The sequence below is a fragment of the Muntiacus reevesi genome, chromosome 1 (genome assembly GCF_963930625.1).
Source record: "Muntiacus reevesi chromosome 1, mMunRee1.1, whole genome shotgun sequence".
NCBI lineage: Eukaryota > Metazoa > Chordata > Mammalia > Artiodactyla > Cervidae > Muntiacus > Muntiacus reevesi.
In genome coordinates this window covers 158,437,431-158,453,428 of record NC_089249.1, presented here as the reverse complement: position 1 = coordinate 158,453,428, position 15,998 = coordinate 158,437,431, and the positions used below count along the sequence as shown (strand labels likewise).

General features: G+C 51.6%; 1 protein-coding gene across 2 annotated transcripts; it reads left to right on the top strand.

The window, feature by feature from the left end:
* The first annotated feature begins 7,546 nt into the window (after nucleotides 1–7,546).
* Nucleotides 7,547–13,647, top strand: DMBX1 (diencephalon/mesencephalon homeobox 1). 2 transcript variants are annotated; one of them, XM_065929319.1, is made up of 4 exons: nucleotides 7,547–7,709; nucleotides 11,038–11,216; nucleotides 11,476–11,824; nucleotides 13,190–13,647. In XM_065929319.1, the coding sequence occupies exons 1-4, from the start codon at nucleotides 7,556–7,558 to the stop codon at nucleotides 13,645–13,647; spliced, it is 1,140 nt and encodes a 379-aa protein (XP_065785391.1). In that variant the 5' UTR covers nucleotides 7,547–7,555. The 2 variants fall into 2 exon arrangements, with proteins under 2 accessions (XP_065785391.1, XP_065785382.1); XM_065929310.1 differs by having other exon boundaries at nucleotides 7,556–7,707; nucleotides 11,021–11,216.
* The last annotated feature ends 2,351 nt before the right edge of the window (nucleotides 13,648–15,998 follow it).

Genomic DNA, 15,998 nt, shown 5'->3' with positions numbered 1-15,998 from the left:
ATGTGTTTGACCACACTTGGAACAGAGGAGACAAGTCACTCAGAGAGTGCTGGTTCCTCCCCTCCTGCTTTCTTTCTTTTCCTTTAAACACAGTTGTTCTGCTTGGTTCTTCACTGTGTGTGGGAATGAGAAGAAATGGAGAGGGAATGAAAAGTTCAGAAAAAGAGAGGAAAGGTGAAGAGAGAAGGGACAGGCCTGTGGAGTGGCTGAGCTGGGTGCAGCTGAAGGGAGGGTCCACTTTGCTTTTAATCAAAGATGCCTTACGTGTGGTTTTTTAGCAGTGCTGCTGTTAATTTATAAAAAATGCCCCCTAATAAAATTCTGCTTGATTCTTCGATTGGCTGGGCATTAGGCCGCAGCCAGCAGCGACGTGGGGACATAACGGATGCATTTGCAGATTTGGAAAATTAAAGCCATCTATATGGCGCCTGTGGCGGGAGATCCGCCGATCTGCTTGCTTAATGAAATATAAAGATTCTTTTAACCAATGTAAGCACAATTCGACAGCTTGTGAAACACGGCCGCACCATGATGGATGGCTCTCCTGGCTCGCCAGGAATTGCGGGGCGGCACCTTTTAAATATATAATTGATTCTGTTTGGAGTGTGCAGTGGGCTGAGCCCACGCAGGGCCTGGCCTGGGGCCAGAGGTGCTGGGCCCCCTTTCGAGGCTCCAACTAGCCCTGCCGGACTCCAGCCTGGGCGGCTCTTGGCTTCCCCTTAGGACCCACAGCTCTCAGAACTGGGGGTGGATGGAGCTCCAGTTGCTGGGTCTGGCTGAGGACCCCAGGAGGGCAGGTCTGGGCTGCCCTATTGCTGGAAAAGTGCCTGCTGCACAGGGCTCCTCCAGTCCCAGACTCAGAGTCCTGAGGAGAGAGGAGGTGGTGGTACCAGGACCCCGAGGACCAGACTGGACTGTGCGGGCCCTGTGTCTTAGGCTGTGTGTCTTTCTCCTCCATGCAGATTTATTCTTTACTAAGCACTGACCGTTTACCAGGCTCTGTGCTAGGTGCTGCGGAAACCCAAAATGGGTAAGGGAGATCTGTTTATTTTCTGTGTTCATCTGTCTTGCCGTCTGCATCAACTCCATCTCTGCTTTATTTCTTTCTCTTTGTTTTTCTCTCTCGTTCAGACCCTGTCCAGGGCCACATGACTTCTGAGGGTACATTTAGAGTATGTTCCTCTGGTCACACACACATGTTCACACACACTGGCCCACAGATATGCACACCCATACGAACATGTACATAACCATAGATGCCCACCTAAACACAGATGCCTGCGGTCACATGCCCAGTCACAGTCAGGCTATGTACAAGCATGATCAGTGAGATGAGCTGTAAGCATGTGGTCGGGTGGTCCCATGTGTGTGCAGCTCAGATGGTAAGCAGCATCGTCAGTCAAGGGCCCCTCTGTGGCCTCAGAGGAGATCTGGGGCCCCGACGTCCACCTGGAGAAGGAAGAGAGCATGAAGGTGGGGAGAGAGGAGCTCAGCTGGGAGGATTCAGGCTGGCACGGCCTATCTTACAACATATACGCACGCTCACATGTGCACACGTGTGTGTACGAGAAACACCAGGGGGAGGTGCTTTTTCTCTGCTGTTGTCCTATTGCCTTGGACCAAACCAGAGATGCTAGAAGTCAGGGAATGGAACATGCTGGAGTAAGAGCCTGTGACTGGGGTTAGGAAATACCAGCTGGTGGGAAGAGCCTCACCTCACCTGTGGAAACCTGTTCCACCACCTCCTAGCTGCATGGCCCTTAACAAATTATCCAATCATTCTCACCTTTCGTTTCCACATCTGTGAGATGGGGGTAATAACAGCCCTTACTTCCCAGGGCATTGGGAGGATTGATGGGGATGTCTGATGTATCTGAGGCACTTAATAAATAGTTGTTATTATTAATTTATTCATCGGATCCTCGTCTCCTGAGCTCTGCCTCTGTGCCAGACCCTGTGAGTGGGCTGAGGTGGGGAATCCAGAAAGGCATGAGTCACACTTTCTGCCCTCAAGGAGCTCAGCCTTGTGGGGGAGATAGAAGTGTCACACTACTCTGGTCCAGGGCTAGAACTGAGAAAATCCACATAAAGGCTTTGTGTGGTGCCTGTTCGGTGTGTCCAGTAAATGGCAACTGCTTCTGCTGCTGTTACCATCCTTCCTGGGACCCGAGAGTAGTTATGTGGAGCATGAAGAGGAGAGAGATGCCTTCTCAGGGGCAGGTGGGGAAGGCCCGGCTTCTGAAGAGAAGGTGTCACTGGGGCTTTACCAGGTCCCGGTGGAGGAAGGGCAGTGGCATCTCAGTCTGGAGGCCCAGTGGGAGCAAAGGCATGGAGCTGACATGGGGAAGGGGAGGGCGTCAGGCTGGAGAGGAGAGGGAGGGGAGATGTCAGACTGGGAAGGTCCTGGAGCCTCCAGAGGGCCAGCAGTTGATTGAGGTCGGAGAGAGGCACTGCTCCTGGGTTCCGTTAATAAAGACTTGTCGTGCATCAAAAACTGTGGGATCAGCAATAATTAAGTCAATTAAAACGTCACTTACCACATTAACAGCAGCCAGTTTTAAGGCAACACAGCTCTTGAGTTTGGTGGGGGAGGGGCATTCCAGCCCGGCCGGGGGATGGGGGATGAATAAAATTACTTTTAAACCCTTGTTCCTCTTTCCCAGGTGGCCCTGGTGACACATTTTGGAGACCAGCTCCGTTTCCACATCCCTGGAAACACAAAGATAGCCCTCCCCCATCCCCACGCTCAAAAAAAAAGAAAGGGAACTTCCCTAGTGGTCCAGTGGTTAGGAATCCACCTTGCAATGCAGGGGACTTGGCTTCTATCCTTGGTTGGGAACTAACATCCCACAGGCTATGGGGCAACTAAGTCCGAGAGCCACACCCAACGCAGTCAAATAAATAATTATTTTTTTAAAAAGAAGAAAGAAGGAAAGAATATGAGTGTGAAGATCACCTGTAATCCCATCTGCTGACTCCCAGAGATAACCTCTGTTAGCTCTGTGTTACTTTCATATTTCTTTCCTCTGCATATTTATACATACATACATTACAGAAATGGGATCACCGCATGCTTACTGTTACCTATTTCTTTCACTCAACAGTATACTGTGAGCATCAGCACATACAGATACACATCATTGTTTTAAACTGTGGCTCCGTCTTCTGTGGCGCTCGTGACTGTTTCCTCATTTACTGAACTAATCCTCTGTCTATGGACAGTGAGGATTCCAGTTGTTTGCCATCATAAGCAGAGCCATCATAAATATTCTTATATCCATATCTCTGCATACTTGAAGGATAAATTTCTGGAAATGGAATTACTGAGTCCAGAGATGCTCTCTCTAAAAGCTTTTGATGCAGGGACGAAAGAGCTCTTTTGCCAGTGAGGTAGGAGAAGGACCATTTCCCGCTCCCCTCAATAACCCTGTGTAATCGTTTTTCTTTGTATTTGCTAAACTGGTAAAAATTCTTATTTTATTGTTTCTATTTTTATTTCTTTGGTCACAAGGAAGGCTGAGCTCTTTTGTCACGTATCAGACAGCTATTTTTCTCCCTTAATTAGTTGTCTCCTCATTTACTTAGCCTGTTTTATTTTTTATTTCGGTTGTGCTGGGTCTTTGTTGTGGTGTGTGGGCTTCTCTTATTTCAGAGCATGGGTTCCAGAGTGTGTAGTCTCTGTAATTGCGGTCTAATTGCGGTATGTGAGCTTAGTTTCCCCCAAAGCATGTGGGATCTTAGTTTCCCAACCAGGGATGGAACCTGAGTCCCCTACATCGGCAGGTGGATTCTTAACCACTGGACCGCCAGGGGAGTTCTTAGCTCATCTTTTATTAAGGTGACCACCTTTTTGTTTCTATATAAGAGCTGTTTATATGTTATGGGTATTCTCTTTTGTTTTGAGGTGTGCTATTTATTTTTTGGTCAGATTTGCTATGTCATGTATGGCAAGTTCTCTCCCAGGTTTGTTGTTTGCCTTTTAGCTTTGTTTATGGTATACTCTGTTACACAAATGGTTAAACATTGTATTCTGTACCATAATTCTCTTCTCCTAGATCTCTGCCTTTGGGGTCATGTTTATGGTGCATGGAGTGGGATTCTGTGAGTAACTGTCATTGGTAGGTGTCTTGTGTGAGTGTCCACTCAGAAACCTATAAACCCAAACATCAGCTCCCAACTTGTATATCCAGTTACCGATTTAACATTCTTTTTTTTTTTTTTCTTTTCTCTTCTAGTGGTGCTGTGCGGTTTGTGAGATGTTAGTTACCCAACTAGAGATTGAACCATGCCCCCTGCAATGGAAGCACACAGTCTTAACCACTGGGCCACCAGGGAACTGCCCCCAACCTAACATTCTTACTTGGAAGTCAGCCGTATTTTATACCTATCATGCCCCCGAAAGGCTTCCCAGGTGGCTCAGTGGTAAAGAATCCACCTGCCAATGCAGGAGACATGCATTCTATCCCTGGTTCAGGAAGATTCCCCTGGAGAAGGAAATATCAGCTCACTAAAGTATTCTTGCTTGGGAAATCACATGGACAGAGGGTCCTGGCTTGCTACAGTCTATGGGGTCACAAAAGAGTTGGACATGACTTGGCGACTAAACTGCAGCAACAACGATGTCCCCCCAAGGCCTGGTTTCATTCTCCTCCACCCCTTCCCAGACCTGCTTCTCCCTGAGAGCTTGCAATTCGGGAAAAGATCCATCTTCACTCAGTTGTTGTTCAGTCGCTCAGTCGTGTCCGACTCTTTGCCACCCCATGGAGTGCAGCATACCAGGCTTCCCTGTCCTTCACCAACTCCTGGAGTTTGCCCAAACTGATGTCCATTGAGCTGGTGATGCCATCCAACTGTCTCATCCTCTCTTGTCTCCTTGTTCTCCTGCCTTCAATCTTTCCCAGTATCAGGATCTTTTCTAGTGAGTTGGCTCTTTGTATCAGGTGGCCAAAGTATTGGAGTTTCAGCTTCAGCATCAGTCCTTCCAATGAATATTCAGGGCTTATTTCCTTTAGGATGGACTGGCTTGATCTCCTTGCAGTCCAAGGGACTCTCAGGTGTCTTCTCCAACACCACAGTTCAAAAGCATCAGTTCTTCAGCACTCAGCCTTCTTTATGGTCCAACTCTCGTACCCATACATGACTACTGGAAAAACCATAGCTTTGACTTTTCAGATCTTTGTTGGCAAATTAATGCCTCTGCTTTTTAATATGCTGTCTGGGTTTGTCATAGCTTTTCCAAGGAGCAAGTGTCTTAATTTCATCTTCACTCAATAGCCCAGTCCACTTGAGTCATCTTTTTGCCCTCTTTTCCTCACATCTTAAAACTAATCTTTTAGCAGTCATGTCAATTCTTCCTTCATACCATATCCTGACTCTGACCACTTCTCCCCACCTCCACCCATCCTGCCCAAGTGGAAGGCCCTTTGGTTGCTGGGCTGGATTCTGCAGTGGCCTGGCCTTTCCACTTCTCTTCTTGACCCCTCTGCAGTTTGATCTCCATACAGCAGCAAAGTGAGCTTTTAACAACAAATCATGTTATTCAAGACTGTCCAGGAGCTTCCCATCATACTCAGGATAAAACTCAAACTCCTTATTTGGGCCATGAAACCCCCTGGGATCTGGTCCCTTCTCTCCCTCACACCTCGTCTCATCCACTTGATCCCCTCACCCTCTGAGCTCCAGCTACGCTGATTTCCTTGCTGTTCCACACACACACCAAGTTGTTCATGCCTCAGGGACTTTTGTCCTTGCTGTTCCTTTTACCTGGAAAGTCTCCCCCCACCCCAATAAGATTCATGTGGCTTATTTTGAATATCAGAGAGCCCTTTCCTGACCATACGTTCTAAAATAGCCTCACCTTTCCTCTTGATATGCTCTTCCTCTGCCCTGTTTTTCTTCAGAGTACTTATTCCTGTCTGACTTTATTATATAGGTTTATTGGTTTTATAACCTTCCCTGCTTGGGAGGTAAATTCCATGAAGGCAGGACTTCCCTGATGATCCAGTGTTAAGACTCTGCAGTTCCAGCATGGATTCGATCCCTGGTCGGGGAACTAAGATCCTATATGCCTCTCAGTGTGGCCAAAAAAATTCCATGAAGGCAGGGACTTTGGTGCTTAGTAGGTGGGTGCTTAATGAGTCTCTGCTGAATGAATATGGGTAATATATGAATGTGTATGTGTCAGGTTTATGTGTAGATACATCTGCTATGTGGATAGGTATCTGTGAGAATGTCTATGTGTGGAACTGTGGGAATAATGACATTGCGTTTATGATTGTTGATGAATTTCTGTGAGTATGACTACTTATGTGAAGAGTGTCTGCATATGTGTATCTGTGCATGAAGTATGTGTGTGCATGTGTACGTGTGTGTGTGTGCTATGGCTGTTTGGTGTTATGTCCACTATGTGAGTGTAGGGAGCCAAAATACCTGGACATGGTCTTTCTTTTGTCAAATGTTCCATGTTCCAAAACTGACACTTCAGGCCAATATTTGGTGGGGATAAGGACTGGGAGGGTCTGGAGGAGCCCTGGGGCTGGTGGGGCCCTGGCAGCCTCGTGCCGATCTGAGCCACTTCAGCAGAAGGGATGTACTCTCTGATGTACATTTTTTGGCAGCCAAAGAATGAGGCTGAAGGAGTAGCCTCATCTGTGGGGTGGAGGAGGCCCTACATGGTCTGTGTGGCCTCAACATGTCACTGCTCTTTCTCCAAGCCTCAGTAGACTCATCTGTAAATGGAGTTCACTTGCTCTAGGTCTTCTTGCTTCTTGGGCATATGGTGAGAATACAGGGAGGCAATGGCAGTGTGCATATGACAGTCATAGTAACCGTGTTCTTACAGCTGTGTGGCACATGAGGGTTGTAGTCCATTATCTCACCAGAGCAAATGCCTCACTGAGTCCAGTGACTGGAGTCACTCCAGTCCAACTCTGGACTTGGCTCCCTGTGAGCCTCCTTGGCTTTTTGTTGAACAAATAATATGTGTGTGAGGCGCAGATTAGTAGGTGCTTGTGTGATTAATGAGATGAAGAACGAAGATGGTGAATGAAGAATGAAGTAGCAAACAGATTGTTGAATCCCAATGATTAACGTGTTTGAACATACCCTATATACCAGACCCTGTTTATTGTAAAGGCTTCTCTTAATCCTTGCAACAACCCCATGAAATAAGTACTATTACTCACCCCATTTTGCAGATGGAGAAACTGAAGGTCAGGGAAGTTAAGTGATTTGCTCAAAGTCAGAAAGCCTGCAGGTGGCAGGGTGGAGAGTCCCAACTCAGGCAATCTGACTCCAGAGCCCAGAGCATTAAGCCCTACACAAGTCCTGCTGCATGAATCAATGAATGAGTGGCTGAATGAATAAATAAATAGAGGCAGGAGCCCTCTCGCTCTTAGCTGTGGGCAAGGTGGGCCTCTTTGCCATGAGGTGGCAGAAGCTCAGGGGTGAGGTGGGCATCCAAGGTCTGGGCGAGGGGTGGTGTCTCCCCCAGGTAGAGTATGACCACATGGCCTCATGTCCCCTCCCTCTCGCCCGTCTGCAGGCACATGCCGTGATGCAGCACTACGGGGTGAATGGCTACTCGCTGCATGCCATGAACTCGCTCAGCGCCATGTACAACCTGCACCAGCAGGCGGCCCAGCAGGCCCAGCACGCCCCCGACTACCGGCCTTCGGTGCATGCGCTCACACTGGCCGAGCGCCTGGCTGGTAAGGGCCGTTTGTGGGGACGGGGGCTGCAGGGTGGAGGAGAGATCTGGGGGACAAGGCTCTGTTTGGAAGGTGAAGGCAGGAGGGAGCACTGGGAATGAAATTCAGGAGGACCCAGGTCACTTATGGCACAGGGAGATGTCAATTCAAAATCTGTGTGCGTATCCAGAGCATCCATGTTTGCCAGGGCCCTGGGCCTGGCCTGTGCTTTCCTTCAGATTTCCTTAACAGCCCTCTGAGGGAGGGGCCCAATAGCCTCTCACAGGTGGAGAGACGGAGGTAGGAGGTAAGGGACTAGCCCAGAGCCTTCCAGCTGGGAAGTGGCCAGAGTGCCCCGGGAGCCACTTCTGTAACAGCGCCCACATTTTGATCACTGATTGTGTGGCCAGGCACTGCATGAGTTGCTCTTTCCCTCTCTGTGCATTAAACCATTCAACTCCAGTAAAGGGAGGTTATTATCTCCATTGTATGGACAAGGAAACGGAGGCTCAGTGAGGCTAAATCTAGGCAGGGCTGGTGTGGGAGATTAGAATGGGACCTTATGTCTAAAGATCTGAGCTTTGAAGTCTCAGACTTGCCATCATTGTAGGGTGTGCCTGCTCTCCTCTCTTCTCTGAGCCTCAGCTTCCCCTTTATAAACAGGGAACCTGGTGGGGCCCATTCCATAGGATGGTGTGGATGTTACTTGAGGTAACACATGTAGGGTATTCAGCAGGGACTGGTAGGTGCTCAGAGGAAATTATTATCCAGGTCCTATGGGAAGCGTCCATGAGGGAGCTACAGCCTAGTCCCCCCGACTCCCATTCACCCATGGTTGCTCTGCTATGAGAGTGCCTCAGTGAACGTGGGAAGGATTTGATGGCTTGGGTGGGGAATGTGAGTTCCTGAGAGGTGAAGCCACCCACCCCATCCTGTCCCAGGCCAAACCTCAAGCAGCAGATGAACTGCTCTGGGCCTGTGCCAGATGGTCCTGGGAGAGCTTTAGGCTACTTCCAGGGATACCAGGTGCCCATATAGCCATGAGAGGGCACAGCAGAAAGAATGTGGCCAGGATCAAGTGATGGGGCAGACCAGATAAGCGTGATCAGCTGGTGCGGTCAGGGAGGGCTTCCTGGAGAGCATGGGTCAGGAGCCCCGCCTTAAAAGGGCAAGGAAGAGGGACTAGCATGAGAAAGGCACAGGAATGCAATGAGCTATGAGGCCTGGGTAGGGGATCTGGCCTGACAAGAAGGGCGGGGCAGCCACTTCTACTACTTTAGACCCTGCAAGGCTCTGGGAAGGGCTCAGAGGATGAAACCGAGCCCCTGGTCACTTTCTGTGGATGAGCATCAGTCTCCAGCGTGGCAATGTGTGTACAGGCCTGCCCAGCTATGGCTGCTTCTCTGGTTTGGAGTGAGTTCCCTGTGCCCCGCCTGGTGGTGACATTATAGATCCTGACCATGTTCCAGGGCTCAGAGAGGAAAGATCAGGGACAGAGGAAGTGGAGTATTCAGTGCTGCCACCAACCCTCTAATCTTAAAGAAAGAGGCACACGAGCTCCAGGCAGGCCCTCGTATGAAGGCCTTGACTTCCAGGAGGTTTTGCTGATGGTGCAGACAGCCTGGTCTCCTAGGTGGCAACCCCCTGCCCTCACCTGCAGCCCCTGGAACCAGCAGCAGGATGCTGAGCTGTTGCTCCCGCACCCAGGGTTCCACAGAGAGGGGTTCTCTCCTTCCCCTTCCCCAGTGTAACCAGCATGAGCTTGGGGCTCAGCCCAGGTTGGGATTAGTGCTGGTTTGTGAGGGGTTCAGGGCTCCCTCTTTACATTGAAGAAGGAGAAGCCCAAAGTCTGAGGCTTCCTGGAGACCCAGTTGCTCCTTCTTCCTCGTTTAGAGTGTTGTGTTGACTTTCCAGTCCCTGAAGTGAAGGTGGCCCTGTGCAAAGGCTGACACAGCTTGGGTTCCTTTCAGCATAGATGGTCCAGGGCTTGCTTATGGGTGATGGGAGGCCGGGAAAGAGAAGTTAACTGTCCATCCTCCTGGGACTAGTCAAGCAGAAGAGCAGGAGTATGAAAGTGAAAGTCGCTCACTCATGTCAGACTCTTTGTGACCCCATGGATGGTAGCCCACCAGGCTCCTCTGTCCATGGGATTCTCCAGGTAAGAATACTGGAGTGGGTTGCCATTTCCTTCTCCAGGGGATCTTCCCTACCCAGGGATCGAATCCAGGTCTCCTGCACTGCAGGCAGATACTTTACCAACCGAGCTATCAGGGAAGAGCAGGAGGGTAGACAGCAACCCCAGGCAGATATATATGCTGGGAGATTCCATTCTCAGCACTTGCAGGACCGTGGAATCTGTGGTCTATCAGGCCTGTCTCCTCTCCTAGCCTGTGGTGGTGGTTAGTACCTGCTCTCTTTGTCCTTACCTCCTGGAGAAAGCAGCTAGGAGAGCCAAGACTGCACGAAACCAGCCTTTCTGAGGCTGCCAGCCCTGCCAGAGCCAGCCTTTCTGTTGAGGAGATGTAAAACCAAGGTCTTAGGTCCTACCATCAGAGACTCATAGGCCAACTGGGATGATGAAATTCATAGTCAGAGGACATAGGATCAAGAGCCAGTGAATTCCATCTACTTAATCAGACTCCTGCTAACAAGACCTTGCAGATAGATCCCAAGCTCACAGCCTGGCTTCTTATGGTCAGGGCGGTATTCTGTTGGTATCCAGAATCTAAGGGTCATTGGCTCTTAGAACCTTTGTCACATGGACTTCCAAATTGACAGCATCATGTACTCTCAGAATGTTTTATCTTATTATTCTAGAACTTTATGGATTTTGGCTTCCCTGGTGGCTCAGAGGTTAAAGCGTCTGCCTCCAATTCGGGAGACCTGGGTTCGATCCCTGGGTAGGGAAGATCCCCTGGAGAAGGAAATGGCAACCCACTCCAGTATTCTTGCCTGGAGAATCCCATGGATGGAGGAGCCTGGTAGGCTACAGTCCATGGGGTCGCAAAGAGTCGGACACGACTGAGCAACTTCACTTTCACGTATGGATTTTAGGGTAAAGCCTGCCCACCCACCCACCTCAAATAAGGAAGATCCCCCCTCAGGCATATTCCTAACAGCCATTCTTAGAGATGAATTAGAGTTCAGTGGGCCTGATAGTGAAAGATAGTGTGGAGTGATCTTGAAAATCCAGCTACATGGAGAGGACATGGGTGATTTCCATGGGGAAGAGACCAGGGTCTAACTCTGGCAGGACCACAGTGGGTCAGAGCAGGGTAAGATTTAAAACCTATTTCCCATAATTAAATGGGCCCCCTCTCCTTGCCCTCCAACGGCTGTACATTTCAAGACATCATCTTGGAGGCCCGCTATGGCTCCCAGCACCGCAAACAGCGTCGCAGCCGCACGGCGTTCACGGCTCAGCAGCTCGAGGCCCTGGAAAAGACCTTCCAGAAGACTCACTACCCGGACGTGGTGATGCGTGAGAGGCTGGCCATGTGCACCAACCTGCCTGAGGCCCGGGTGCAGGTAGGGCCCAGCTAGACCTTGCAGACAAGCACCAGCCCATCAGTCTGACTTCCCACTGTCCAGGAGCCAACATTTCACACTGCACCTGGTGTCTCCATGAATGACTGCAGTAACAGGAGGGGAGCTGGGGAAGGGATTGTGGGTGCATGTTTCCCAGAGGGCGGGGCGACCTTATCCTGCACATCCCCTTGGGGAGCACCCTGCTCCACAACTCTACTTCGTCCCCTCCCATTCCTGCTGCCCCTCTCCCCGTCCCTAGGTGTGGTTCAAGAACCGCAGGGCCAAGTTCCGGAAGAAGCAGCGCAGCCTGCAGAAAGAGCAGCTCCAGAAGCAGAAGGAGGCTGAGGGATCCCACGGGGAAGGCAAGACCGAGGTCCCAACCCCAGACACCCATCTGGAGACTGACCAGCCCCCCAACTTGCCCAGCAGCGACCCCCCTGCTGAGCTTCACCTGAGCCTGTCTGAGCAGTCGGCCAGTGAGTCGGCCCCCGAAGACCAGCCAGACCGGGAGGAAGACCCCCGGGCAGGGGCTGAGGATCCCAAGACCGAGAAGAGCCCTGGGACTGAGAGCAAGGGGCTGGGCTGCAAGAGGGGCAGCCCCAAGGCAGGTGAGGTTTGGCAGGGGCTATGGGTGGTCTGGGCCCCCGCCTAGGGAGAATGGCCAGGTCTAGCAGCCCAGGGGCCTGGCTCTGCCAGGGGTGTCAGAGCAGAGATTAGAGTTAACCCTGGACACGTGGCACTGGCCCTGACCCAGAGAAAGGACACGGCCATAGCAGGTTCGTGCCAGGTGATCCCCCTTTAGTCGCTGAATCCTGGCAAGGTCAAGGGAATTTGGGGGGGAGGGGCTGTGTGGCAGGGGAGGGATACTTGAAGAGCTTAGGGTAGAAGCTATTTATCAGTCCAGTATTTTAACAACAGTACAGATGTACCAGTGCATATTGGGTGAGTGCTATACGAGTACCAGAGATCCCCAAATGTAGCAGACTCCCGGGCTGTGTTTTTTGAAGGAGCAGAACTCTGGCAGGAAGCATTATCTCAGTCACAAACCCTGCGTCCAGGCAAGGAGGGGACGGGGCTGTGAGCTGAGAGCTGGAGGGGAAGGGGAACCACAGACCGGAGAGGGAAAGGGGAGGCAAACCGTTGGAAAGAACAGGAGTCTTGGGGTGGGACACTTCTGTGCTACTGCTTCTGGCTCAGTCATTCCCCAAGTCAATCTGATTCTGTTGTAACGATTTTGAGAGTCAATAGAACGCTTTTGTCCCACCAAACCCAACAAACAACAAAAACCAAAACAGGAAAAGGAGACTTCCTAAAACGTCAGATATGAGGGCCCTGGCAGAGCCCGGGCTGTCAGGAAGCTTGGGTCCCTCCCTCCCAGGATTCTGGGGACACCGTGGCTTTAGGGGACGCCCTGGCTGAGATGGGTGGGTATGATTTCAGCCACAGCTCATCTTGTCTACAGCGCCAAGGGGGAAGCGAGGCCGAGGGGGAGCCCCTCCTGGCAGACCAGTGCCCTTGTCCTGAGTCCTCGCTTCTTCTTCTTCTTCTTCTTTTTTTTTTATTAGTTGGAGGCTAATTACTTCACAGTATTTCAGTGGGTTTTGTCATACATTGACATGAATCAGTCATAGAGTTACACGTATTCCCCATCCCGATCCCCCCCCCCCTCTCCACCTGACTCCTCTGGGTCCTCCCAGTGCACCAGGCCCGAGCGCTTGTCTCATGCATCCCACCTGGGCTGGTGATCTGTTTCATCATAGGTAATATACATGCTGTTCTTTCGAAACATCTCACCCTCACCTTCTCCCACAGAGTTCAAAAGTCTGTTCTGTACTTCTGTGTCTCTTTTTCTGTTTTGCCTATAGGGTTATCATTACCATCTTTCTAAATTCCATATATATGTGTTAGTATGCTGTAATGTTCTTTATCTTTCTGGCTTACTTAGTCCTCGGTTCTTGATTCTCTGCTTGCAGATTCCCCGGGCACCCTGGCCCTGACGCCTGCAGCCCCGGGGGCTGGCCTCCTGGGCCCCTCCCACTCCTACTCCTCCTCCCCGCTGAGCCTCTTCCGTCTGCAGGAGCAGTTCCGCCAGCACATGGCCGCCACCAACAACCTGGTGCACTACTCCTCCTTCGAAGTGGGGGGCCCGGCCCCCGCTGCCGCTGCAGCCGCCGCCGCCGCTGCTGTGCCCTACCTGGGCGTCAACGTGGCCCCGCTGGGCTCACTGCACTGCCAGTCCTATTACCAGTCGCTGTCAGCGGCCGCCGCTGCCCACCAGGGCGTGTGGGGGTCCCCACTGCTGCCTGCGCCCCCTGCAGGCCTGGCGCCTGCCTCGGCCGCCCTGAACAGTAAAACCACGAGCATCGAGAACCTGCGGCTCCGGGCCAAGCAGCATGCAGCATCCCTGGGACTTGATACGCTGCCTAACTGACTGCTGGCCTCCCGCTGCAGCCAGGGCTCTTGGGCGCCCCCAGCCCAGCCCCAGGTTCATCCCAACATGGCTCTCAGGGAGCTACCTCATGAGCCCAGGGATCCTGGGGCCTTGGAGTCCTGCTTCCCGTCCCCCCACCTCCCCAGCTCCAGCCCTCGGTGAAGCCCACACCTGCACCCTCTGCATGGCCCTGCTTGGATCTCACGGAGGCCGAATGGGGAGAAGGTGAGAGGCCAGTGCCCCCAGCTTTCCTCGGGGAGTGAGAGGTTCTCGCTGGCCAGACCCCTGCCTCAGTGTCGCCTCCTCCCATCCCCTGCTTCCTCCCCTAGTAAGTTGCTGTGTGGAATGTGAGATATAAATATAAATATATAAAGCTATATTTTCAGGCACCTGCCTGCCCCAGGCCCCCTGCCCTGCTCCATTGCTTCTCCACTGCCGCCCCCCAGCTCCGCCTACAGCTTCTGCGTCTCACTCTGGCCTTCCCTCCTCTCTCTCTGTCTCCCCTTTCCTCCTGCTCCTCTCCCCAGCCTCTGTCTTCCCCTCTCTGGATCTCCCCACAGTGTCCCTTCTTCCTGCCCCTGCTTTCTTTCTTGGGTGCTGGCTGTGTTGATGTAGACCATTCCCAAATTATGTTTTGTTTGGGGTTATGGCTTTTCAGTTTTAGTCATTTTGGCTTCTTCCTATTCCTCTCCTTTCTCTTCTTCCCAACCTCCTGGCTCCTCCCCACCCTCACCCTCTTGAGGCAGCTGCTTCTTCCAGTAGAGGTGATACAGTCCATAGCCACTCTAGTGGCAGGCAGGAGGGGGCCCTAGTTCCCACCCCTGACCCTGGCCTGTATCTAGAAAAGCATGTTCTCTGTCTTTTCTAGCTTTGGGATGCCCCCTCCCCATCCCCAGCCCAGATTGAGATGGAGGGGAGTGGAGGCAGGAGTCAGGCTGAAGCAGACGGTAGAAGGACAGCATCTCTGGTTGTAAAGCCTCCAGGACTGGAGCCCGGGGCCAGCATTCATCCAGGGCTGACCACAGGGCTCTAGACCTCTCTCTGGTAAAACTTCCCTGGTTGGTGGGAGGCAGTAGGGCACAGGTGCTTTCAGAGAAGTGTCTTCGAGAAATAAGGTCTTCTGCCCCCAAGCCTGAGATTCCACAGTTAGTGTCCGTGGCAGGGTGTGGCCAAGCCAGGAGGGAGGGTCTTCCACCTCCTGATCACACCATGTGGCAATGCAGAGTCTCAGGGCTTCAGCTGGCATCCTGCCTCAGAGCCCACTGTCGAAGTAAGGGCTTCCAGCGAGTCGCTCTCACAGAAAGGTGTATTCCTATTTGTGGCCAGGAACCCAGCTCAGCAAACTCCCTTTCAAAGCAGTATGACCTTGAGTCAGCCCATAGCCTCTGTGCCCACTCCCCACCTGGATTAGAGGGCCTGTAACATCCTATCCAGCTCTAACATTCCACACATCTGTGCTTTCAACCTTGCAGGGCAGAGGTTTTTAGTTAATCTAACCACCACCACAAAAAGGCTCTCACAAAGCACAGTGTTTGAATTAGAGAATGATTGTTGCACAACTGTAGAGCAAAGGGTATTGCAGGCACAAGCCTCCCCCTGGGCATGGCCACAGTCTCTGGGTCTCAGTTTTCCCAGTAAGTGTAATGGGTCCCTTCGAGTTGAGACAACCTGGATTTGATCCTGCTTTTCTTGAGTGTTAGTCCAGCCTCTGTGGGCACCCCATCTCCAAGCCTTCATGTAGGCTCAGGGCTCAGGGCAAGAGGAGAAAAATGGCTTGCACAGATCATGGGTCATGATCCCCAGACCCAGCACTTTGTGGCTTACCACTAAGCTTCCACCCCCTGCTTAGAGAAGCTGCATCTGAAAAGATACCTAAAGGGTAAAGATACCTAAGGCTTGTCTCTCTCCCAGTGGGAGGAGAGGGGGTCTACGGGTAGGACTGGTTTGCAGAGTAGTCGATGCCCATGATCTGTGGGGAGTTCTGGGCCAGGGCAAATGGAGAAGACTTTGAATGGGGAAAAATTGAAGGGGATGGTAGCTTGGGCCAGGAAAGCTATTTGAACAAAGCAATGGAGTGAGGCTATGTGGACGATGGGGAAATGGTGGCTGGCTTCATGAGAGGTGGGGCCAAGGTTCTTGAATCCAGGTTAAAGTCCTCACCTCGATGTGGCAGGGACAAAGGCAGGCAGGTGAGGGTTTCTGAACAGGGGGATTAATTGAACCAGGATTGGGTATCTGGGATTTGGAAGGTGAATCTAACAGCCACTGGAGATCAGAGGAGAGACAGGCAGGGAGACAGGAAGGCAGAGAGAGCAACTCTAGGGGACAGAAGAGATTTATGTTTTATCCTC